The following is a 24,728-nucleotide window of genomic DNA, read 5'->3' as shown; positions in this document are numbered from 1 at the left end:
GTCTGAATCTACAATCAAAATAGATTAAGATTAGGTAGAACCTTAATGAGGAAAAGTGAACGTATTTGTTCTGAGGAAGAGAGGAATGATGTAGTTCCCTTAACGCTAAAGGACCAGCCCAATGGGCTATCAAGGACTTCTATTTGGACATTCACAAAGATAAACTCTGAGACTCAGGACATTGTTGTTTAATGTCTTGATACCTTACCTAACCTTGGGATAAACTAATATATAATTAGATGATCTATAATAGACCAGTATGGGCCTTCCCAGCAAATTTTCCCTCTGCCTTTTCAAATTCATGTTAGGCCTTGTAGGTGGCTTGTAGATAAGAGAAAGACCAACGTTGATGGTCCAGAGTCTAGGGTAAGTCTTAGAACAGAATTTGTTTCTACAGAATTTTTTTTTTAAACCTCATATCTATACTCCCAAGCCTAGCTATAAACAGAACTGACCTGGATCTAGAGGAGAAGTCAGGTGAATAGTTTATCTTATATATCAAACCATGCAATTAATGCAAGACCAGAGGACAAATACTATATGCAAGACCAGAGGACAAATACTATTGGGCTCTCCTTCCTTGCTGGAGTTAATGAAGCAGGAATGCCATGATGAGGAGTAGACACTGGTTTCCCCATTTATTTGTTGATAAGAATCTAAACTAAAGCATATGAATATGCAGGTTTCAGAATCTGAGTAGAGTAAAATGATTTTAAAAGCATGCCCACGTAAATATAAATATAAATATACAGGGAATCATATTCTCATGGGTCCAACTAACCAAAAATTAAGACACCAGAGGAGTACAAAAAGTAACATACCTCTCTCACCTTCATTAAAATTTCAGGGAAAAGCATTTCCTATTCTGAAAACCTTGCCCATTTCCAAACAGCACCAACTCAGAGATCAACCCAATTCAAGTTCTGAAAGAGAAATTCTATTATCTTCATCATGTTCTTTCTCTCTTTCTTTCTTTGTTCCTTCCTTCCTTCCTTCCTTCCTTCCTTCCTTCCTTCCTTCCTTCCTTCCTTCCTTCCTTCCTTTCTTCCTTCCTTCCTTCCTTCCTTCCTTCCTTCCTTCCTTCCTTCCTTCTTTTTTTCAGTTTCTCTCTCTTTTTCTCTCTGTCTCTCTCTTCCTCTCCTGTGTTTCTCTGTCTGTCTCTTTATCTCTGTCTCTCTACCTTTATCTCTATCTCTGTCTCTCTGTGTCTGCCTCTGACTCTGTGTGTGTCTCTGTCTCTCTCTGTGTGTCTCTGTCTCCTCTCTGACTCTGTCTCTCTCTTTCTCTGTCTCTACCTGTCTCTCTCTCTCTCTCTCTCTCTCTCTCTCTCTCTCTCTCTCTCTCTCTCTCTCTCTCTCTCTTTCTCTCTCTCTCTAGTTATAGTTTAAAAAAAAAACTTTTGGAAGGCATCATCACTTGTCTTAGAAAAACAAACACAATACCTGTTCAAGCTTGGCTGGTACATTTGCCGTAATGTTTTCAGGGGTGATGTCTTGAGACTGCTGCTTACTTAAGCCTTTTGCGGCATCCTTGAACATGGTGTCTTTTTCTAGTAAACTGTCTTGCTTGGCAATTGGTAACACCAGTGGACGGCTATAGAAAGAATCAAGAAGATAATTAATCATCCTTTAATTTCTCACACAAGCCCAAACATTTATGACTAACAACCAGTCTGTATAACGATAATTCTATGCAGAAAAAAAAAGTAGCTCTTCATATTCTAAGATGAGACAGCTGGAGGACTAAAGACTATTCCATTAAATTCGTTGCTATAGAAGTCAGTTATTGAAATCAACAGAATATTAATAGGAAACTTACATTTTCATTTTAGCTTTGAAAGTTAAACAGACCAAAGATAATGTTCATGAATTTATATTTGACTATGATAGGGACATAAATCAATACACAATTTAAAAGTTGAATGACTAACCTGAGCTAGATTTTCAAATATGATAATATATTACAAGTGCTTCAATAAAGGCAAGGTCATAAAATCTATTAAAAAATAAAATACATCTCTTGTAGTATTTATATTATACTAATAAATGGAATAATTCTGTATTTTTAAAGATATATTATGTAATAAAGGTCAATATTATAAATGTTGGTTGCAATGAAGTTCCGCAATAGGAGTAAATGAAAAATGTTATGACTTCAGTTTGACAATATTATAAATTGGATAGATTCCATTATTTCTGTCCAGTTTCAACTCATATAAGAAACCTACTCATATTTCTTGGTGGTTCCAAAAGGCTTTATTTCCAGAATGCATTATTCTGCTATGTTTATTGTCTCAAGGAGAAATAAACATCACATAAAAGTCTAACATACAAGAAAACACTTTATTAATAAAATATTTAAGAATTTATTTTTTTGCTAAGTCTTTGCCATATTAAATGACCCAATGGTAATGCATACATATTTAATTAATTAATGTACATATTTATTTTGCATAACCCACTACTTTTGCTCTAATCTTCTGATTAAAAATTGAAGTGGCTTCTCATCCAAATACCTGGTATATCTGGCCTCAGACACTTACTAGCTGTGTGACCCTGGGCAAGTCACTTAACTCTGCTTGTCTCTCATCTACACAAATGATCTGGAGAAGGAAACAGCAAACCACTCCAGTATCTTTGCCAAGAAAAAAACTCCAAAAGAGGGTCACAGAGAATCAGACATGACAAAAAATGACTAAACAACAACAAAACATGTGTGTTTGTATTTATATTTCCTTATTCATAGGTTATATTTGAATTCATTTTGCTTGTATATTTGTTATGAGGATTTTGTCTTCCTTTTTACAGTAGGAAGAAGATGGGGAAAAAGAATTTATTTTTCTTTATTAAAAATAAATATAAAAGTGATTTATATATTTATCAGGACATTTCAAATCTTAACAAGATTCTGTGAATGTGTAATTATATTTTCTTTGTGATGTGGAAAAAAGTGTAGTAAATTAATGAAAGATATTTTTTGTAGTGAAAAGAACATTGGAGGCAGAGATTCTGAATTCTAATTCTAGTTTTTCCATTTTTCTGTGTATATGGGCAAATAACCTAACCTTTTCAAGCCTTTGTTTCCACAAGGATGTCATCTAAATTCCCTTAAAGCTATAAGCCATAGCTCATTGTTTTCTATTTTTTCATTATAGATATACTTAAATTTTCCTCATTTCTTTCTTTCTTTCTTTCCTTCCTTTCTATTCCTTCCTTCCTTGCTTCCATTTTTCCTTCCTTCCCTCTTTCTTTCTTTCTTTCTTTCTTTCTTTCTTTCTTTCTTTCTTTCTTTCTTTCTTTCTCTCTCTTTCTCTCTTTCTTTCTTTCTTTCTTTCTTTCTTCCTTCCTTCCTTCCTTCCTTTCTCTCTCTCTTTTTCTTTCTTTCTCTTTCTTTCCTTCCTTCCTTCCTTCCTTCCTTCCTTCCTTCCTTCCTTCCTTCCTTCCTTCCTTCCTTCCTTCCTTTCTCTCTCTCTCTCTTTCTTTCTTTCTTTCTTTCTTTCTTTCTTTCTTTCTTTCTTTCTTTCTTTCTTTCTTTCTTTCTTTCTTTCTTTCTTTCTTTCTTTCTTTCTCTTGTCTTCCTATTTTGCCCAAGTTGAGGTGCAATGGCTACTCATATACAGATTCCATTGCTAATTGGTACAGTTTTCCACCTGGACCCACTCTCTCCTCCTTAGGAGGTCTATTGGATTTCTCCTCCTGAGGGCTCACCCTATTGGTACTGGGCTTAGTGCACACACTACAACATTTTTCATACAGATCAGAACTGCTAAGATCAACTTATCTACCAATATCAGCTTCCCAGTAGCAGAGTCTGTAGGCATTCACATCACACTTGTCTTAAATTTCAATATTAAGATTCAGAATCAAAATAATATATTAAATAAATGAGAAAATCCATTATTAGTATAGAATTCAGCTATATCTAAAAATTTTATTGAAAAATTTGAGAATTCATAAGTTTCCAAAATACAGCAACTGAAAGGTTTTTCTTTTTTTTTGGGGGGGAGAGGTTGTTTGTTTGTTGATTGGTTTTGGTTTTTCCCCAAACAGCTTGTCACCATACAAAGCTAACATATTAAGAGGTTGAAAATTATAATACATGACAACTGAGAGATTCACTACTTTGCCCTTTGTGTGTGTTTAAATGTATGAGACAAATATTCATTTTGTGCTTACTATTGTAAATATGTGAAATAGAGAATAAAAGATCTGTCTCCAAGATCCTATTCTTCAGAAGTATATAATCAGGTTTTTCAGCTTACAATATGTTTAACCAACAAACCAAGTTCATCTTAAAAAAGAAATGAATAGATAATTTGAAATATTATATAATCAAGTGCTAATCTATGTATTAAAAACTGCAAGTACTATAATAACTTAGGGTTAGCTCTCATGCACTCAGACAAGTAGATTACAGTTTCATCATAGTCTATAAAAAGAGATCAGCTATACTGAGAAGTAGTAGGAAATACTCAATGGAGAAAGTGAAACATTGTAAGTCTTGATAGACAGTATTTGGACAGGTGGCAAAGGGGAAAAATGAGAGCATTCTAGAGGAAGGAAATGAGATAACATCAGTGATGTGTATTAATAAGCTAATAAGTAATAATGGACATGTGTTAACAAACTGAATTTTGGAAGAAGGATCAGAATACATTATCAAGGAACTTGAGCAGAAGGAATGTAGATTTCATGTGGTCAAATAAAATAATAGATAGATAGATAGATAGATAGATGGAGAGATAGAATTTAAACATAGCAGTTTTGAGTGTAGAAAAGCATTTTATATATGCCTAAAACCAGGTTGTTGTTGTTGTTGTTGTTGTTGTTGTTGTTTTTAATGAAAAGATACTAGAAGGGCTGAAGTATGAAAAAGAAACTTAGTTCTGACAAAAGGAGAAGGAAGATGGGAATATATACACTGGGGCATTAAAATTTCAAATTCTACTTGGTTTTTCTCTAAACATAGGCATGGCATGCTGAGCAAATGTGTCTGTAAGTGCTAGGATTTTGCTTCTGAAAAGGAAAGCAGAAATGCAATAAAATGTAATTAACAAAAGCAGCAATCATTGGCTGTCATGACTAAGATAATTGTACAGAAATGGAATGTCAAAAAAATAAAAGGGTAAAAGAGTAAGTCTTAGAAATAAAGTGAAAAGAACATAAATGTGAATTCACATGATACATGCAGTAGGGATAGTTGTGGGGATGTTAAATCAATGGGGTGACAGAGTAGTTCTGAATTCTAATCCTCGAGTGAATACTCTGTCACTTATTTACTGAAAGGAATTCAATTAGCCTTTGGTGCCTTTCTCCAGCTGAAAAAAACAGGGTCAGAATAGCTGGCAGAGTGAAATTCCAGAATTACTGAAAAACTGTGTGTGACATTAGAGAGGTCTGAATTGAAATTTAAATGGAAATAGTAAAAAGCTGGGAAAGATATTGGGCCTTTAAAAAAAATACCAATTTTAATGTATAAACTAGTAACCAAATAGAAAACCAGGACAAAAAAATTCAGCGTTTTAAAATAAATATCTAAGCATCTCTTTAAGTACAACTAGATAACTGCAAACAACCTTTAAAAATATATTTGGGCTTATTAACTAATTCAAGGCAAAGCCCAATTACAGGAGGCATACATATTGTTTTGGAAAGGACATGATATAGGACCATTGTGTAGCCAACCTAAAGAAAATCCACTACTAAATACAGCCCCAGAGAAAGGCCAGGCTCCTACAAAGACAATATATCACATAGCAATAGCTTGGGACTTGTTGCATTCCTTAGGAAATAAAAATATGAGTTAGGAAAATTTGAGTAGTTGGGCCTGTAGAGGGGCCTGTCCACTAGTTCAAAAGGTTGCAGATGAGAGGTTTAGAGCTAGAAAAGATTGTAGGGGTCATTGAGTTCAAACCACCACCACCTCCTCATTTTATGGATGAGAAATCAAAATCAAAAGTGGTTTGCCTGAAGTCATACAGGTAGCAAGAGACATAGATTAGATACTCTGAATCCTAAGCTAGCACTTGTTCTACTGAATTGCATTGATGGAGTAAGATGGCACTAAGTTAGGAAAAACAAATTATAAATTGCAGACGGACAGTTGATGCCCAAATGAGGATGACCAGGCCTGAATCCATATGATATGGATTCTGGTCCTCAAGTAAGCATCTAGTACTCATAGGCAAGACACAAAATTATCTACTTTACGGTTTTTTTTTTCAGAGAAAGACTGGGTAAGATACAAACCTTCTGTTGTTAAAAATAAGTCTCCAATATTTAATCTGGTCCTTCTATCCTCAATTAATATATGAATTACTTATGAAAGGAAATAAGAAATCTAATATTCTATTAGGAAGAAAATCTCTCAAATATGATTCATAAATTCTCATTTAGACTTGAATCAATAATATCACCACATTTATTTAGAAGAAGGAGCTGTAATTTAGTAATTTTAGATATGGAAATATATACCAAAACTGTCCCAGACAGAAAAGAGTAGGCAGAGTGGGTAGGAAAGGAAACAAATCCAGAGGAAATTCCTTTCTTGTGTGATAATCCAGCTATGGAGTCCTCAAAAAAGCAAAGAGAACAGAGAATTGTGAAGGCCATCTATGTACCATGACGCTCCCTGGATAACATAGTATAACATAGTCAATAAACCTGAGGATACTGGATCATTGGCAAATTGGCAGATAAATGGGAGATATACACAGTAGCCCAGTGGTAGATGCCTACTGATACAGAGCTGTAGGCTTCCTCTGTGTGTGTGTGTGTGTGTGTGTGTGTGTGTGTGTGTGTCTCTGCCTCTGCCTGTCTCTGTCTCTCCTTTACTTCAAAGACACATGAATTTCCCAATTTTTTTTTTCAAATCAACACTTGAAAGCATAAGTAGAAGCAATGACAAACAATATCCTTTGACTGTACCCTTGGGGCTTGACATGCTTAGTTAGCTTTTGTGCTTTATCCAGGCTTCAAAGTTCTGAGGTCTATTTGGCACTGTTTTCAGTAACTCAAGCAGAAATGATGAGATATTACTTTGAGTCCCAAACCTAGTCTTAGGAGAAAATGTTTGCAAAGAAAGAGATTTTCTTTTTCAAATGATAAGCCCTGGCAATTCTGTAGAAGTGCTTCTCAGTAAATTTGTTTCCCTTATTCATGGTACTTCTTTATATGAGTTCCTGCTTCTGGTTCCAGAAAAGTCATCTGTTAAACAATAGCAGAAGAATTTTAACAGATATGCATAAGGAGTATAATGGAAATGTTTCTGTTTGTTTGCAGGATGACATTTAGTTCCACAAATCCCTCAGGACATAGTAATAAAATCCAAAGCCTGCACATAGCCAGCTGCAGCCTCCCTAACCATTATAACAGTGGCACAATAGTTTTCAAATAAGTATGCAGACTCCAAGGTTGTGAGCCCTGCTGGAATTTGTCTCAGCTGATGATATTTCACTGCAGTTGAGTAGACTGAAGTTGTGTTGATTTTGAAAAACCGTAGGTCATTCTGGGTCAATGCTACATTTAGAACAACTGTTTCATACAACTATCAAGAATTGCCAATGACAAGCTGGAGGCAGCAAGGAAAACAACTATAGGAGCACAATTGTGCCTGACCATACCAAGAATTTTTCTTCTTTACATACAGATTACAGTCTCACTTAGGGCAACATATCAGTGGAAAAACAAGAGAATTAGAATCAGGAAAGACCTGGGTTTGAATCCTATTTTTGCTCCATCACAAGCTAGTTATATGAGCGTGAGCATGTCAACTTCTCTGAGTCTCAGTTTCTTCATCTGTAAAAGGGGATAATAATGTCCTAGGGAAATTAACTACAATAACACAGAGAAAGTTCTATAAAGGCCAGATTATTATTACTTTTATTTTTGTTGTTATTTAAATAGTCCATAGTCATTTTTCTTGTTCTAATTCACAGAGAAGCATGGATGAATTTAAGTATTCAATATTTAAACACAATTAATGATTTTCCTTGGGAATTTTGAAGGCATTGCAATATGAGAGACAACCAAAGTAAAGCCAAGCTCAATACCATATTTCTGCTCAGCTTGCAGCCAGGACTTTGCCTAATCATTCTTGAACCAGTGACAAGATTATGCTGCTGACGCTGAGTGCTTCCATTTTTCTGCATTGAGTAATAGAAGGTTGGCACTGGAATACAATGTGCAGAGGGGTGGGAGGGTTAGAGGAAGGAGACAGGCCAGAAAGAGAGCCACATAAGATGACACTTCCTTCAGGTAGGCCAGGGTTAATTTTTTTCAGAATTTGGCCCTGAAAAAATTGCATGAATGATTACTAGGACTATTTGAACATGGCTGACTTGAGAAATGTATAAGAGAAAGAAAAAAAGAAAGAAAGGGATCACTTCACCATCACAGAGTCTGTCTTTCTACAGCCCTCTAACATGAAATTATTTTGATTGTTTTTATTCATTGTTGACTATTTACAGCAGGTTCTTTTATTATTTTGTCTTCTTGTAATTTCTGTATTTTCTGAATTTCAAGAATCTACTCATGAAGTATAAGATGCTCTTAGGATACATCTCAAGTCATCATAGGTTTTTGATATTTCAATATTCTTCCCCCCGGTGAAGGGGATGTGGGAGTTTGGGCTCATTAAGTCCAGCCGAACAGTCTTTCTAGCTATTTCTCTCATACTAAATTTCCCCTCTCTGTGCCTTTATAATGGCTATCTCCCCAACACTGGATTGCACTTCTGCCTCAAATCTGTTCTTTGGATTCTCTCTTTTTTTTTTCCCTTCAAGGCTCAACTAAATAACCGTGTTCTACAGGAAACTTTTCCTGATCCCCTCTTCAATTCCTAGTGCCTTCCCTCCCAAAAGTTCTTTGGACATATTTTGTGTAACATATATGTACATATATTTCTCCCCTAATGGATTGTAAACTCATTGAAGGAAGGGACAATCCCCTTTTTTACTTTTGTACCCCTTGGACTTAGCACAATATCTGGCATACTGTGGGGGCCTAATGAATATTTATCAAATTGAGATATAAAATAAACAAAAAATGTTTTTGTTTGTAAACTTTTAAATCACTTAAGCTTTTTCTGTATTTGAACAAGGCCTTAAAGCTACTTAGGCATAATCATTATTGATTCAGTAATTAATTTTTCATATCTATCTCTGTAATCAAATAAACTTTTCATCAGTATAGGAACAAGGGGTAAGATGTACCACAATGTGTCATTTCTTTAAAAATCTTAAGCACTTGCCAACTCAATATAAATATTGTTCAAAAATCCAACATTTGAAAGGCAGCAGGGTGTGGTGAATAGAACATTAGATTTGGAATTAGGAAATTTCTAGGTCTAAATCCTCCCTCTAATATTTCCTACTATGAGCATGGGAAGGTCACCTAGTCTTCTGAGATTAAGGCATCTAACACTTTAAGTTAAAGATGAATTGTAATTTGTGTTGATTATTTCATGTTAGTGAAAATAATAAGAGCTTGATATACAGGCTCAGTGGATAGAGTGCTGGGGCTGGAGTCAGGAAGACCTGAGTTCAAATCTAGGTTCAGACACTTATTAGCTGTGTAACCCTGGACAAGTCACTTAACCTCTGTTTGCCTTAATCCACTGGAGAAGGAAATGGCAAATCACCCCAGAGTCTTGCCAAGAAAACTCCACGAACAGTATTGGCATCATGAAGAGTCAGACATGACTGAATAACTGAACAACAACAACAATATTGACTAAATATAATGTTTCCTCATAAGATCAGCAAAATATAGAAATAAACCTTTGCATTAACTGAGCAGATCATATGCTATTGACCACCTTATTCACATCTTACTCCTATTAACCAACACTATTATTGAAACAAAGATGTGTCAGAACGTATTTTATTAATAAATCATATGTAGAGCAAATTGAATATTTATTCGACCATTCACCAAAAACCAAAACAAAACTGAAGAGGCATTGATTCGGGGGAAAAAATACACCTTCATTTTCAAACCAGTGTTTCTGATAAATAGGAATTCTTTATACTTGTAAAGTCCATATGTTTGGTAGCTCATCTTATAACTCCAAAAGAAACATGTTTCCTTATTGATTTTAATCATGTTACTTCAAAATGGCATTTCTGAGTCAGCATTTTAAATACTAATTTTGTTATTTCATCTTTTTTATTATATGTAATCTTTTCAAGGTCAAAGGTCTTGAAATTATTATTTCTAAGATTTCTCTAAGTCTACCACATTTTTTTTTTCTCTTCCTTTCTTGCTCCTCCTTCTCCTTTTTACCTATTCTCTAATACACAAATTATACATGGGAGAAAGGTTATATAGGCCCTTATGTGTGAGCTCCTCCCAGGGAGGAACTTGGTTGTTTTATGTCTATTTTTCTCTATGTGAAAAATAAACCAAAGGTCATCTCTGTGTTTAAAATGACACTATCTCATCATATAGACAATTATTTTGAATTTATGTATGAGTAAAGCATAGACAGCAAAGATAGTTGTAACATTTTCTACTTTCATATTTTAGGTAACAAAAGAAATTTAGTACCATAACTGAAAAAAGAAATTTCACAATATTTTATACTTAAATTTTATTACTTTAAGATATTTTAGAAGTATCTTTGTCAAGAAAGCCCAAATTAAGTTCATGAAGAATTGAATACAACTGAAATGACTGAACAACATTATCATGTACTTTTACAAAGTCAATCTATGATTTATCTAGACTCTTTTCTCTTCTTTTCTTTTTGGTGGAGGGCAGAGAAGGAAGAGGGCAAAAGTGTTCCAGGTAGAAAGAATAGAGTGACAAAAGGTAGGAAATAGGAGATAGTCCTATTGTGCTATAGTATAGGGTTTTTAAAGAAGGCTACTAGGAAATAAAATCATGAACGTAAGTAAGGGGCAGATTATAAAAGAATTGGAACTTAATGCTAATTAAGCAGAGATACTGAAGATGGAGGTATTCGAGCATGCAGATACTTCTGACAGCAGAATATAGGCTAGGGAGACACACAATATATACAGACCAGTTTGGACTACCATAATAACACACGAAAGTCTGCAAAGACAGATTTAAATATGACAGTGGGAAGCTAGATAGTACACGGGATAGAGAGCTGGGCCTGGTGTCAGGAAGTCTCATGTTCCCTAGTTCAAATCTGGCCTCAGACACTTAGTAGCTGTATGACCCTGGGAAAGTCACTTAATTCTGCCTCAGTTTCCTTGGATGTATAAAATGAACTGAAGAAAGAAATGGCAAACCACTTCAATATTTTGCTAAGAAAACCCCAAATGGGTTTACAAAGAGTTGGACATGACTGGAAAATTACTCAACAGTGGTTATAGAAATAAGGAGACAGATTCAAAGGATTTTGTACATATTGACTTTCATGACCTTGTACTCTCATAGTTCTCTTATTTTTTTTTCTTACTGACCAAATGTACGTATTCTGGCTTACTTGCTGACCTCTACTTACATGTGTTGTTGATCAGTAATTCAGTTGTGTCCAATTCTTTGCACATTAATACTGTCCATGACGTTTTCTTGGCAAACATACCAAACTGGTTTGCCATTTCCTTCTCCAGTGGATTAAGGCAAAGAAAGGTTTAATGACTTGCCCAGGGTCACATATCTAATAAGTGTCTGAGGCTGGATTTGACCTCAGGTCTTTCTGCCTCCAGACCCAGTGCTGTATCCATTGAGCCATCTAATTGCCCTGCTACCCAGTGGGCACCCAGCTGCCCTCTGACCAACTGTACCTACTCTGGCTTACTTGCTGACCCATACTCCTACCACTTCATAAATCTGGATATCCCCTAGGTTTTTTTCCTTGGCCTTCTCTTCTCTCTACCCCAGTGGCTTCAAATAGGAACCATTATGCAGAAAAGATGCAAACCTATAGCTTCCTCACTAATTTCTCTCTGTAACTCCAGTCTCGTTTTTTAGCATCATGCTAAATCTCCCTAGGTTTCTGAACATCTCACACATCACATGTCCACAAGTAAACTTGACATCTCTTCCAGATTGGATCACTGCCTCCTTGATGTTTCCGTAGTTGATGGTACCACTGTCTTCCCTTGCTACACATAGGTTCTTTTCTCTCATTCATTTCCCCAATTAATTGTCAAATCTTGTCGTTACTGAGGAAATATTATCAATAGAAATTAATATAGGTTGATAGAAATAAAATTCCAATAAGTAAAATTAGAGAAAATAATTTCTCATATAGATACAGCACAGTAATGTTGACAAAGTGTTTTTTTTTTCACAATCAACTTATAAAAGTAAGTAGTATGTTATCATCTCTGTTTTAAAGATGAGGAAACTGAGAATTAATAAAGTGATTTGTTCAAAGTGACCAAATATCTGAACACAAGTATAATTCCAAGTACTGTGTTGTCCTCCTTTCACCACAAGCTTAATTCAAAAATCCTATCTAATTGGTTCCTTCTATTTTACTTCCATTACAAGCATCTTAGATCTTGTGTAGGTAATTTGAATCCAGTATAAAGTGGTAGAGGGAAAAGAGTACTAGCTTTGGAGTTAGAAGACTCAAGTTCAAGTCTTGCCACTGTGACTTCTTCCCTGTATAACCTTGGTCAAGTCATTTTCATCATCTGTTAAATGAGGGGGTTGTATTAAATGACATCTGAGATGTCATTCAGCTCTTTCTCTATGATCCTATTACTTCAGACTTATTTATATTATATTTCATCTGACTGGATACTTCACTTTTTTTCTAGCCTATTGAATTCTTCTTGTATCTTGATTCTATTATCCAATGTTTTGGTCACTTGTCTTAGGTAAATGTCATGTATAAGTGTAATAAACATGCCACCCATTTCTTCATTCAAGTCAGTGATAAAAGTGTTAATTAGCACAAGGCCAAGGACAGATTTCTAGAGCATTAAACTAGAAGCCTCCCACTGAATTGACACCTGATAATGGTTTTAAGGGGAATTTGTCCTGTGAAGTTTGGATTCAGTCAAAGGGGACTTGAGGACCTAGAGGGCCACATGTGGCCTCAAGGACGCAGGTTCCCCACCCCCGACCTATGCTAGAGAAGAGTGGTCTGAATATTTTTCTGACACTGGTATGCTAGGCATATTACTTCTTTACCAAGTTATCACTCCTGTACTGGCTACACTGAGAATTCTGAGGCCATTCACTGAGAGCTTGCCTTTCTTTCCTCTTACATTGCAACCATCCAACCACCCTGGTGCAGGTAGGCCCTAGTCACCTCATTCTTAGACTATTACAATAGCCTTCTGGTTAGCCTCCTTGTCACAAGTCTCTCCCAATTCATCCTCCACTCAGCTGTCAAACTGATCTTCCTAAAACATGGGAGTGACCATGTCATTGCTCCCTCATTCAATTAATTCAAATGGTTCTCTGTTACTTCCAAAATCAAATATAAAATCCTCTGGCTTCCAAAGACCTTCATAACTTGTCTCTCCCTCTCCTGCTCCATACTTTCCCAGGATTCTTATAACTTATCCCCTTCTACGTACTCTGTCATTCAGGGACATTGACCCCTTTGCTGTTCCTTAATCACAATACTCCATCTCTAATCTGTGCTCCTATGAGAATTGAGTATATTAGGCTTTTCCATTTTTTGAGTATCAAGGATATTATCATTCCACTCTATCCTTTAAAAATGAGGGCACTTACAGTTTATTGGAAAGTGCTGATAAATCATGGATGATCTCTTCATATGGCTCCTCTTGAGATAAAGAAGGAACAGATAAGGGCTCTTTCACTTTTTCTTCCCAGACAGTTTCCGCTTTCAGTAACATTTCTTTAATAAATTCAGAAGCTGCAATATCTATAAAGTAAATATAAAGAAATCAGGGAAAGAGGGAAAATACTCTCTACAACTCTTGACCTATAATTGTTTAAATGAATTTAAGAGGGTTAAGTTTTATAAAACATAAAACACACCCGCCCTCTAAAAAAAAGTCTCAAAAGTTCATCATTGCTATGAAATAAGATTATTTGCATTCAGAAGAATCTATCTTGTTCTTGTGAAAAATGATTTCTATCGATAATCTGTGTCTTGGAGCCTCAGAGTTCCACCCTGCCAGCCTTCTATCCAAAGTTGTTCAGAAGGTGTCTCTGATGAGATTGCATTGAATCTTCTTATCTTGGCCAAACTCCAAACCAGGCCTGAATTGATTTTTTCCTACTCAGGTTTGAGTGGAGACAGACTTCCAAGACTGGGGTTGGTATTTCTTTGATGGCAGGCACTATAGGGCCTGTGGAATAAATGTCTAAAGCACATACTCAAGGCCTCATTTTAATATGACACACCTCCTCTTATGTAGAACAATCATGGTTGATTAACACACCTTGGAAATACCTACTCTTTGAAGGGCATATAACACTGTACCCCCAAATCCCAACCCAAGCCAGTTCTGAACTGGCCCCCTTAGGGGAGCACACTTTTGGACTGAATTCCCATGCATGTCAAGCCAGCTTGAAAGAAATTAAACCATAGACACATGCACCCAATTTTATTTGTCTCTTTCTTAGATAATAAATTGGGGTTCACATTCTCAACCCATGATACATTTGATTGCAGTGAAAAGCAGTGAGATAAAAGTCATATTCACAGAACAGAAATCAATGAATTGAAAATCATTTTTGAATGTTTCAAGAGAGACTTGAAAGAATTTGAGGTGGTTTCATTCTCACAAACTATCCTTCCCTTGTAAATTGCATATTGATTCATGTGACTCAAATGAAGGGTAGCGGCATTGTCTGCACAAAAACCAGGTAGTAAAGCACCCAACCTGTAGATGACACTCTCAACAGGGCTTTTAAAGCAAAAGGGTTGGCTTTTCCTCTATGACTTTCTTTCTTTTTTTTTTTTTATTAAATCAATCAGAAATATCACTAGAAATGAATACATGGGCAAATTACTAGCAGATTCAAAATGTCAATAGGACCGTATACAATGAGAAATTAATAGCAGACATTGAAATGTGCACAGATTTTGTAAGGGAAAGAATATAGTAGATATAGTAGACATTAACTAACTTCAGTTTTTAGCATGAAATAAAAAATAACTAACAGGTTGCACAGAATGAAAATTCACAAAAGTGCTAAGTAAAGATATAATGAATGTGACGTCCGCAGTTTCCATGAGCAAAGTATAGCACAACCAATGCAAATCAGCAGATTTAAGTTATGTGCATTTATGTCCTTGGCTGGCAAATTTAGCAGCCACCAAGCTCACTTTAGGATAAAGAAATTGAGTATAGGAGTAACAGGCATATCCCAGCAGACACACTGTTACAAGTATCTGATAACTGGATGTTAAGATTTTTGAAGAGGAAATGGTTATTTCAACTCCTTAAGAACCTATTACAGGCTAAGCTTTAGGCAAGAGACAAAATTTGCATATTGCCTGGTTCCTATAAACTCCCATAGAGTAAATGGTTGCATAAGAAGATAAGGCTTATACCAATATTTGTTAAAAAAAATAGTACATTATAAACACCTAAGTGCTAAAAGATAATGTTATATGATATCTAAATGGAGGAATAATCACCATCTGAGGGAATCAGAAGAGGTTGGTGACATTTCAGCTGGGCTTCAGACATAAGGGATAAAAGAATATGAAACTTGGGAAGGGATCCCAACCAAAGAGTAGGTAGGCACTGGACTCCTCTCTTTTTTTTTTCTTTCTTTCTTTTTTTTTTTTGTCTAGGCAATAGGGTTAAGTGACCCAGGGTCACACAGCTAGTAAGTGTTATGTGTCTGAGGCTTGATTTCAACTCAGGTCCTCCTGAATCCAGGACTGGTACTCTATCCACTGCACCACCTAGCTGCCCTCTCTCTTTCTTTTGAGAGCCATCCTGGCCTTCTACTGTTCTAGATTTATCCAGGTAATTCAAAGCCTCGTAGAGCAGGCCCCACAAAGGAGCCCTCCTATATGTGTTGTCTTCCTTAATTAGAATATGAGCTATTATTATGTGATAAAGGCAAAGGAGAGACACAAAATATTCTTGGAAAATCTGAAGTAGGAGTCATCCCCTTTAGATAAAAGACACAAGGAAGAAGCATAGAAAAGTCATCTCTTAGGTCAGCTTTGAGTTAAGAAAAGAGCTTCAGCAAGAAAAGATGAGATGAAAATATCTTCCAGACATGGAGGAGAGCCTGAGTGAATTAAGAGAAGTGGGAAAATGCAGGGAAGAATCAGGGATCAATTACGGTCCAGTTTTGTTGGATCAAAAAAGGCATAAAGAAGAGAACCAGAAAAGAGTAGAACCAGAAAGCCATGAAGGAGAGTATCTAGAAAGGGAATGGGATAGTAATGAACAGTCTCAAATGTTTCAGCTTGGTTGAAGAGGATAAAAATTGAGAAAAGAACAAGAGATTTGACAAGTCAAGTCAACAAGCATTACTAAGGTTTTACTAAGTTCCATCTAGTGTGTTAGGTGCTGGGTATATTGTTATCGTTGTTACTGAGTCCTTTCAGTTGTATCCAACTCTTCATGATGCCATTTGGGGTTTTCTTGGCAAAGATACAGGAATGGTTTGCCATTTCCTTCTCCAGATCATTTTACACATGAGGAAACTAAGGCAAACAGGGTTAAGTGACTTACCTGGAGTCACCCAGTTAGAAAGTATTTGAGGCCAGATTTGAATTCTAATGAGCTGATTTCAGGCCCAACACTCAATCCACTGTGCCACCTAGCAGCTGGGCATATAAAGAAAGGCAAAAAATAGTCCATTTTCTCAAGAAGTTCACAAACTAATGAAGGAAACAACATACAAACAATTACATATAAACCAGATTTACAAAGGATAAATTACCAGTAATCTTGGAAGAAAGACAATAGAATAAAGAAGATAAGGAGAAACTTTTTTAGAAGGTGGGGTCTTAGCTAATGCTTGAAGGAAACCATGAGAACCATGAGGCAGGGACAAGGAATATAGCATTCCAGGCATAGAGTCACAAGATAAAATGTTATGTTCAAGAACAGCAAGAAGTATAGTGTTACTGGATAGAAGAGAACATAGAAGAAAGTCAAGAGTAATTAGACTGAAAAAGCAGGAAGAGGGCAGGGTATAAAGAGATTTGAAAAGTAAACAGATTTTATGTTTAATACTAGAGGTAAAAGATAAGGGGCAGCTAGGTGGCATAGTAGGGTGACATAGAATCAGGAAGAGTTGAGTTCAAATGTGACCTCAGACCCTCAGTAGGTGTATGGCCTTAGGCAAGTCATGTAACCTCTCTTTGCCACAGTTTCCTCATCTGTAAAGTGTAGATGATAATAGCACTTACCCCACAGGATTGTTATTAGTATCAAACAGAATAATAGTTATAAAGGACTTAGCACAATCCTGGCACACAATAAGTCCTATATAAGTGCTTATTATTATTATTATTATCATAACTGGAGTTTACTGTGTAAGGAGGTAACATTGCCAGTAACTTTAAGAAAGACATTCTGAAAGCTGAGTGGGAAATTGACTACAGTGTAGAGATAATTCAGGCAGGGAATTCAGTAGGAAATCTACTGAAATAGTCAAAGTGTAAGGTGATAAAGGCCTGCACCCAGATATGTCAGTATCAGAAGAGAGGATCATTATATATGATGTTGTGGAGGTAGAATCAACAGGACTTGTCAACAGATTGGTAATGGTTGGTTGAGAGAGAGTGAGGAAGGAAGATGACACCTAGGTTATGAGCCTGGGTGACTGAGAGGATAATGGTGTCCTCAATGGTAGCAGGAAAGTTAGAAAAGGAGGAAGATTCAGAGGTAAAAATTACACATCCATTTTGATACATGCTGAATTTAAGATGTCTACAGTATATCCCAGTGGCACAGCTAGGCAGTGCAGTGGAGACAGGAAGACATCTTCCTGAGCTCAAATCTAGCTTCAGACACTAGCTAGGTGACCGTGGGCAAGTCAATTTCCTCATCTGTAAAATGAACTGGAGAAAGAAGTGACAAACTACTCCAGTATCTTTACCAAGAAAACCCCAAAAGGTCTCCATGAAGAGTCATTCACAACTGAAAAATAACTCAACAACAATGACAACAACAACAACAACAACAGAATAGTTCAAGATGTAAGGCTAGAGGTCCGAAAAGATGTTAGAGCTCAATAAATAGATATGAGAACCGTTGACATGTGAATCCATGGGAACTGATGAGATCACCAAGTAATACAGTACAGAGGGGGAAAAGGCAATAGGTAACCTCTGAGAGAGCAGCTTCAATACATGTAGGTTTAGACACCAAATAAAAATGAATGTGTATGATGGGAAAGTGGAGACAAGAAATATTTTTCTTAAAGTTTATTTGTGAGTGGTAAGATAATAGGTTTAAAGAACTGCATAGCACACAGGATCCCTGAACACGTTCATGTGCAGCTAGGTGGCGCAGTGGATACACCGATGGTACCAGAAATCCATCAAGACTGGCATTCTATGTTTTCAGTCACACAGTATCACTGGGAAAATTGGTTTGGGTGAGGTTTAGGGATTGGGAATACATTTAATGATTGCCAGCACTGTGCAATATTCCAAATGTGATCTGGACCATTCTCTGCTTTCTATTCAATTCTAGATATTAGCTCATTTTGATTTGCAATGAACTGTGAGATATATGCCATGCTGAGTTAATTCAGTGGGTTACCCCATTGTATCTTGGCGACACGGCTACCTCATCCATGATATTTTTTACCTTGTTGATATCTAGGCCAGTTTCTTTTGAGTAACTGAGGATCTCTGCAGGTAGACCACCAAGGGCTCAATGTAATCAGTGCAGTATAACTGGCAAACAAGAACATCTGTAGAACCTTGGCAAGTGTCAGAATTGTTTCTTCTATTTGACATCCTCTGTGACGCTGTCAAGCACCACTATTAAGGAAACACTTCCTTTTTTAATGCTAGCTTATCAACTCTGGGAAGAATAAAGAAAGGTTTTCTGGATTTAGAGGGGGCTCTACACTTGAAATGGTATTTATTGCTGTTCTCAAAGGGTCCTAATTTAATAATAATTCTATTTTAAAATTCTATTTTTCAAATTGAACCAATCTAGCCACACTTTAAGGGGTAATGTGAACATTTTGTAGTTTGCAATGAAATGAGCCAGAGGTTAGATTTTACTGGCAACTAATTAACCTTTAGTGCACATGCAATTATCACAGAGTTAGAAGCTATGACTAATTAGTTTTAGTTCAGGGGAGAAGCCTTAGACACTGTTAACAACTGAAGTAGGTTAGAAAAATGAAACTTCATCCTAGCTAAATTACAAACAGGGGAGAAGCAAACAGCCCATCAAAAAGTTAAAGTCCCAGAAGTGAAGGAAATAAAGATGCCTCCGGCGTATTAAGCTTTTAAGACTTAGATTAGAGCTTCACAGAAGTACAAAAGGGGTATGAGGAAGAACGGATAAATTTTCACTTCCCTCACTGTCAATGAGACTTTTATGTCAATCTGGTAACTATGTTAGACATATCATTCAATTTTGAATTAATTAACATTTTTATTTCAACTTTTAAGATATAGACTAATAAGCAATGTATAACTACCCCTACTTTAGTGTCAAAATAATTGTAACGAAAATTTAATGAAGCATATCTTCATTGACTACTGAAATAAATTTATGAAGATGGAGGCAAGAGAGTGATAGAAAATAGTTACAAAAAGTTGTTCTACTTTAAAAAAAAAAAGAGCTATGTTAAGGTAACCTCGAAGTTTACCATGTGGTAAAGTGTTTGAAAGAATTAAAAAAAAAAGTTAGCCCATGATTGTTTTCCTCTGTGAACCATGCTTTCTAAATCCCATATCAGAAGTAGTTAACAAAAATTGGGCAAAAAAGTATTCTAATTTAAAATAGATTTAATAACAATAAAAAATCCCTTTCCACAACAGTCAATGAAACATTTCAGGGAAGGTGACATTGCAAAAAATGTTGCATTGGCATAAAGCAGGAGGCAAATTATAATGGTCTATAACCAGGGCTCATAAATGTAATTGTTCCCTGATGCCTTATTACTTAAATGAATCTTTAAAATGAAACAGTGAATTTTTGTTTGTGAATTATGCTCAGAATGGTTCTGGTGGCATGTAGGTGGACATATCTTTATATAGAAGATGCTCTTGGCACAATGGATAGAGTGCTGGGCCTGGAGTCAGGAATACCTAGGTTCAAATCTGGTCTCAGACCCTTACTAGCTATATGACCCTGGGCAAGTTTCTTAATCTGTTTGCCTCAGTTTCCTCAAGTGCGAAATGAGGATAATAATAGCATTTTCCTCACAGGGTTGTTGTGATGGTATGAAATAATATTTGTAAAGCAATTAGCACAATGCAATATATAGTAGGTATTATATAAATGCTCGTTCCCTCCCCTATCTGGAACTGTCATTACAGCAGGATAGTATAAAGAAGAGACTCTCAAAATGTGGTCTTGGGGACCCCAAAGGGTCTCCAATATCCTTTCAGGGGATACAGTCAAATATAAATATAGTCAAAACTTTTCATAATAATAATGATATTTTAATTTTTATTACAGTAAATATATATAGCTATAACATACAAAAACAAAAGTTCTTTGCATGGTCCTTAATTATTTTCAGAAGCATAAAGGAGTCATGAGAGCAAAAATTGTGAGAACTACTGGTGTAGTGGATATTGGGTCCATGTTCAAGTAATGAAAACCTGAATTCAAGCTCTTTATATAGGACATATTGGTTGTATGACCTTGGACAAGTCATTTAATCTCAGTGCTGCTGGAAACAATCAGTTGCAGAATAGTTACTGATCTCCATTTGTGGAGAGGGCTTCTTCACCAGAAATTTCCTGTACCAATAAAATCACAGTTCCAGTCTCCAAAAATAGAAACATAGGCAAAACAATACCAGTTGTATTACCAAATAAATGAATGACACATTCTCAACTGGATAATCAGAAGAAAGTTATGAACCCACCTGAAGGTTTTTCTTCATTGCAGTTAAGAAGATTTGGGTTGGCCTGATACATCAAAAGAAGTTTCACGAGGTTTGTCTGGAAATGAAAAATATTAGATTTATGAAATAAAGTTATGTTTCAAATAGAAAATTTAGCTAAATAACCATCCTTCCTATCATCATTGAAACACAAAGTTATAGAATTAAAAAATTTGAAGGAAGTACCTCTAATATTTCTTCACAATGACACCTACGGCATCCAAATGATTATTCTTCATTCACAAGTCCAATCTCCCTTCTCAAACTTCATTTGTGGTTTTTGAGAATATTTTGTTTCTGTTCATATGATTCCTGCAATGCTTACTCTTTCATTTTTTTTTTTTGCATTTCTAAAGCAACTGTAGTGATAGAATTTACTCATAGAAAGATAACCTTTTAGGATGTCCTTCAAATCTGAATTTCTATTCTTTTATCTTATATCTTTTTAAAGCAAATTAATTAACACATTTTTTTGGGGGGGTTGCTTTTCCATAATCTTTCTTGATGATCTCCAGATCATCACCTGGATTTCAGGGAAGTTATTTTAGCTCAACCACTGGCCACAACTTCGGTGCTGTCTTGCCTTAGTAAGTACAAGAGGAAATGTTAATCAATTTCCTCCATTTCAAGGCTGGGCCAAAAATCTCCAGGCCACCCATACAAAAATGATAGATTTTTTTTAACAATAAGACAATATATTTTCCTCAATAATTATGCCTTGAGATTTATTTGACTCACGGCTGCCAGTAAAGAAAAGCAACTTTTTGAAAACATTTGCTTAATTAGGAATAATAACACCTACTACTACCATCACCAGCATCAACTCACATTTATAGCATTCAGAGCTTTCCAAGTTACTTTACATATATTACAAGCTACATCTGAACTTTATTACTAATGAATAAAGTTAACTTGATATGACCTTAATATTTAAACGAAAGAAATACAGATAACTGTTCAGTTTTTCATAGAACAAGTTTTAGTAGTTTTCCAAAACTGTAACATTGGCAGATTCTGTTCCTTAAGATTTTCATATAGCCAACACTGTCTATAATGGTACAACAGCTTAAAGGGTTCAAAGTGAGTAGACTTCAGAAATATCACAAGTAAAAGAGATGAGGGGAAATCTGGGTCTATCTGTGCTGAACTAAAGAAAGTCTGAAGGCCTCATTAAAGTTAAAAAATGAAACAGGGAGGAAGACATCAAAGGGAATCATTGTATGGACAGGAAAGGGATGATAAAAATAACTCTTAAAGCCAAGAACAAAATGGTTTGGTGGGGAGATATCAGAATAGCAGTATTGATGTAAATTCCTAAAAGGCCTAAAGTAGAAAAATGATGGGCTGAAGAAACAGTAAATGGATAAAAATAATGGATTTCTTTTAATATTATCATGGAACTTTGGGAGCTACACAGCATGGTATGGGCAGCAAAATCAAGATTTTTCTATTTTTTTTTTTAAACTGCAAGAAACACTTCTTACTTAGCCTAAAAATACCCTCCTGGAATTGGCATTGACACAACGGTTTTGACAAAGAAGAAGAAGAATATGAAAGTGCATGGGAATTTAAGGAAACTCCTATATGAGGGAGAAATCATTGTGAAATCGTAAATTTCATTATCTTTTTTTTCTTACTGTACAAAACACTGAGGCATTTATATATACTTTCTCCCAAACACTTTCTATCCCTACTCTGCCTTAACTTCAAATCTGAAGTTTAAAGGTGACATGCTTGCTTGGATAGGATTTCTTGAGACTTACTCTGAACTTGTTACCTTTTGAGCTTATAAAAATAAACATGAGAATAGAGAAAACTAGGTATGTGTTTAAATGTGCTCATGTGCTACTCTTTCCATGCAAGAAAGTCACTGCTTCCAGTTCATTTCTACTTGGAAGTCACTGATGCAATCACCAAGACTGAGATATTCAGGTCAGTGCTAATTTCAATTGCTTCCTAGTTTCTGCCCCTGCCCACATCGAGGCTGTGTAGTTGATTTAATTTGAACTCATTTTCTCTTCATTTTTTTGAATCGAGAGGATAAAATCCACTTTGTACAGTCCTTAACTTTACTTAGATTCACTTCCACTATTAACAGGGTTTTATAATAAACAGAGGAATCACAGTTTCAGGGGACCGATGTTCACAGTATGATAAATATACATCAAACTTTTATATGTAGTCTGTTTCTCTAAAGGGTATTTTAAAAGGCTAGTATAAAAGTTAATTAAGTTGAAATATAAATTTGCACAAAGCCCTGGTTATGTGCTTCACTGCGGTTTTGAATAATGTAACAGTATTTAATTTTTATTAGAACTTCATGGTGCTGATATCTCAAAGTTCATTATTTTTTAAAGAAAAAAAAATAGTAAGGAAACCCTAGATCCTACCTTAATTTTCAGGGCAAAACTGAAAAAGAATCTAATGAGAGCTATACAACTGCATTTCAAAGGTTCAATCTATTCTGATCTATGATATGTCATTTAAATTATATGTACAAGTACATAAAGTATTTTTGATTCACAGCATCTGAAAAATATGCTATGGTTCATCATGATAGCATGCTAGGAAATGCATACCCACATTCATATAAATATTATATACATATAGAATATATATAATATGTACCTATATACATGTATACCTATACAATATATACTTATATACACCTACATATAAAAAATATGCCTATATACCTATGAATATATATGCATGTATGTATATATATATACACACACACATATATACATATATACATATATACATATACATATATATGTGTGTATACACACACACACACACATATATATATATACATATATATATATATACATACATGCGTGTATGTGTGTGTGTATTCCCTGTTCCCAAGGTACTCATAGTCTAATGTGCAATCAGACACTAACACAGGTAAGTATAATAAACAGGGTGTGTGGGTACATGAAACAGAAGGTTGCCTAAGACAGTAGTTTGAGGCCTGATGGGGAAGGTAATAAATGAATTATATATGTGGCACTGGAGCATGGGTGAGCAGATTTGGAAAGGTTCCCTGAAAGAACTGGCAATTGAACTTAGCTTTAAAAGAGAAGTGGTAGTTCAAAAGATAAAAGTGGGAAGAAAGGGAGTTCCTGATATGGGGATATGAGCAAAAGTATGGGTGAAAGAGTCCAGGGTATAGTCAAGGGATAAAGAATTCTCCAATTTGACTGAAGCATGGAATTTATGGAAGGAAATACTAGACCAGTGTCACAGTAGTATAGGTTCTTCTGTAGTCCACAATAAAGATAAAGAGCAGAATTAAAGAGAAAAAGAAAGTGGAAAAGGGGGGAAGTGCAAGGTGTTACTGCTGGAGAGTGGAATTTTAAAGTCTGAGAGTATAATTAATTCCCAAGAGGGTGAGGTCTAAATTGGGGTGGAGAAAGAAGTCCTTGGGGTTAAGGAAATTTTGGGATTCTGTGAAAAATTTGCTTGAAGAATGGTCAAAATTTTTGAGAGGCAGGAGGACTTCGGTTTGAATTTGCATGCTGCTACTTACTAATTGTGTGAACTTGGTTAAGCAACTTAACTTTTTTTTTTTAATCTCAGTTTCCATATCTGCAAAATTAAGGGACTAGACTCTTTAAGACTTCCTCTAACTCACAACTACGCCCCAAGAAATGATGTTTCTTGTTACCTTCAGGTGCAGATTAAAATCATTATACTAATTCCTTTATTCCTTAAATAAATTCTCCACACAAGAGCCAAAATAATCTTTCTAAG

At 35.5% G+C, this 24,728-nt stretch overlaps 1 protein-coding gene across 1 annotated transcript in view; it reads right to left on the bottom strand.

Moving 5' to 3' along the window:
* The window catches only part of MYO16 (myosin XVI), a 693,538-nt gene that overhangs the window by 443,576 nt on the left and 225,234 nt on the right, over window positions 1–24,728 (bottom strand). Inside the window, 3 exon segments of the mRNA XM_020970073.2 lie at window positions 1,443–1,593; window positions 13,671–13,824; window positions 20,952–21,027. Coding sequence (XP_020825732.1) covers window positions 1,443–1,593; window positions 13,671–13,824; window positions 20,952–21,027 — 381 coding nt within the window.

The sequence above is a fragment of the Phascolarctos cinereus genome, unplaced genomic scaffold, assembly GCF_003287225.1.
Source record: "Phascolarctos cinereus isolate Bilbo 61053 unplaced genomic scaffold, phaCin_HiC Scaffold_7;HRSCAF=346, whole genome shotgun sequence".
Taxonomy (NCBI): Eukaryota; Metazoa; Chordata; class Mammalia; order Diprotodontia; family Phascolarctidae; genus Phascolarctos; species Phascolarctos cinereus.
This window is presented reverse-complemented; position numbering and strand designations above follow the sequence as displayed.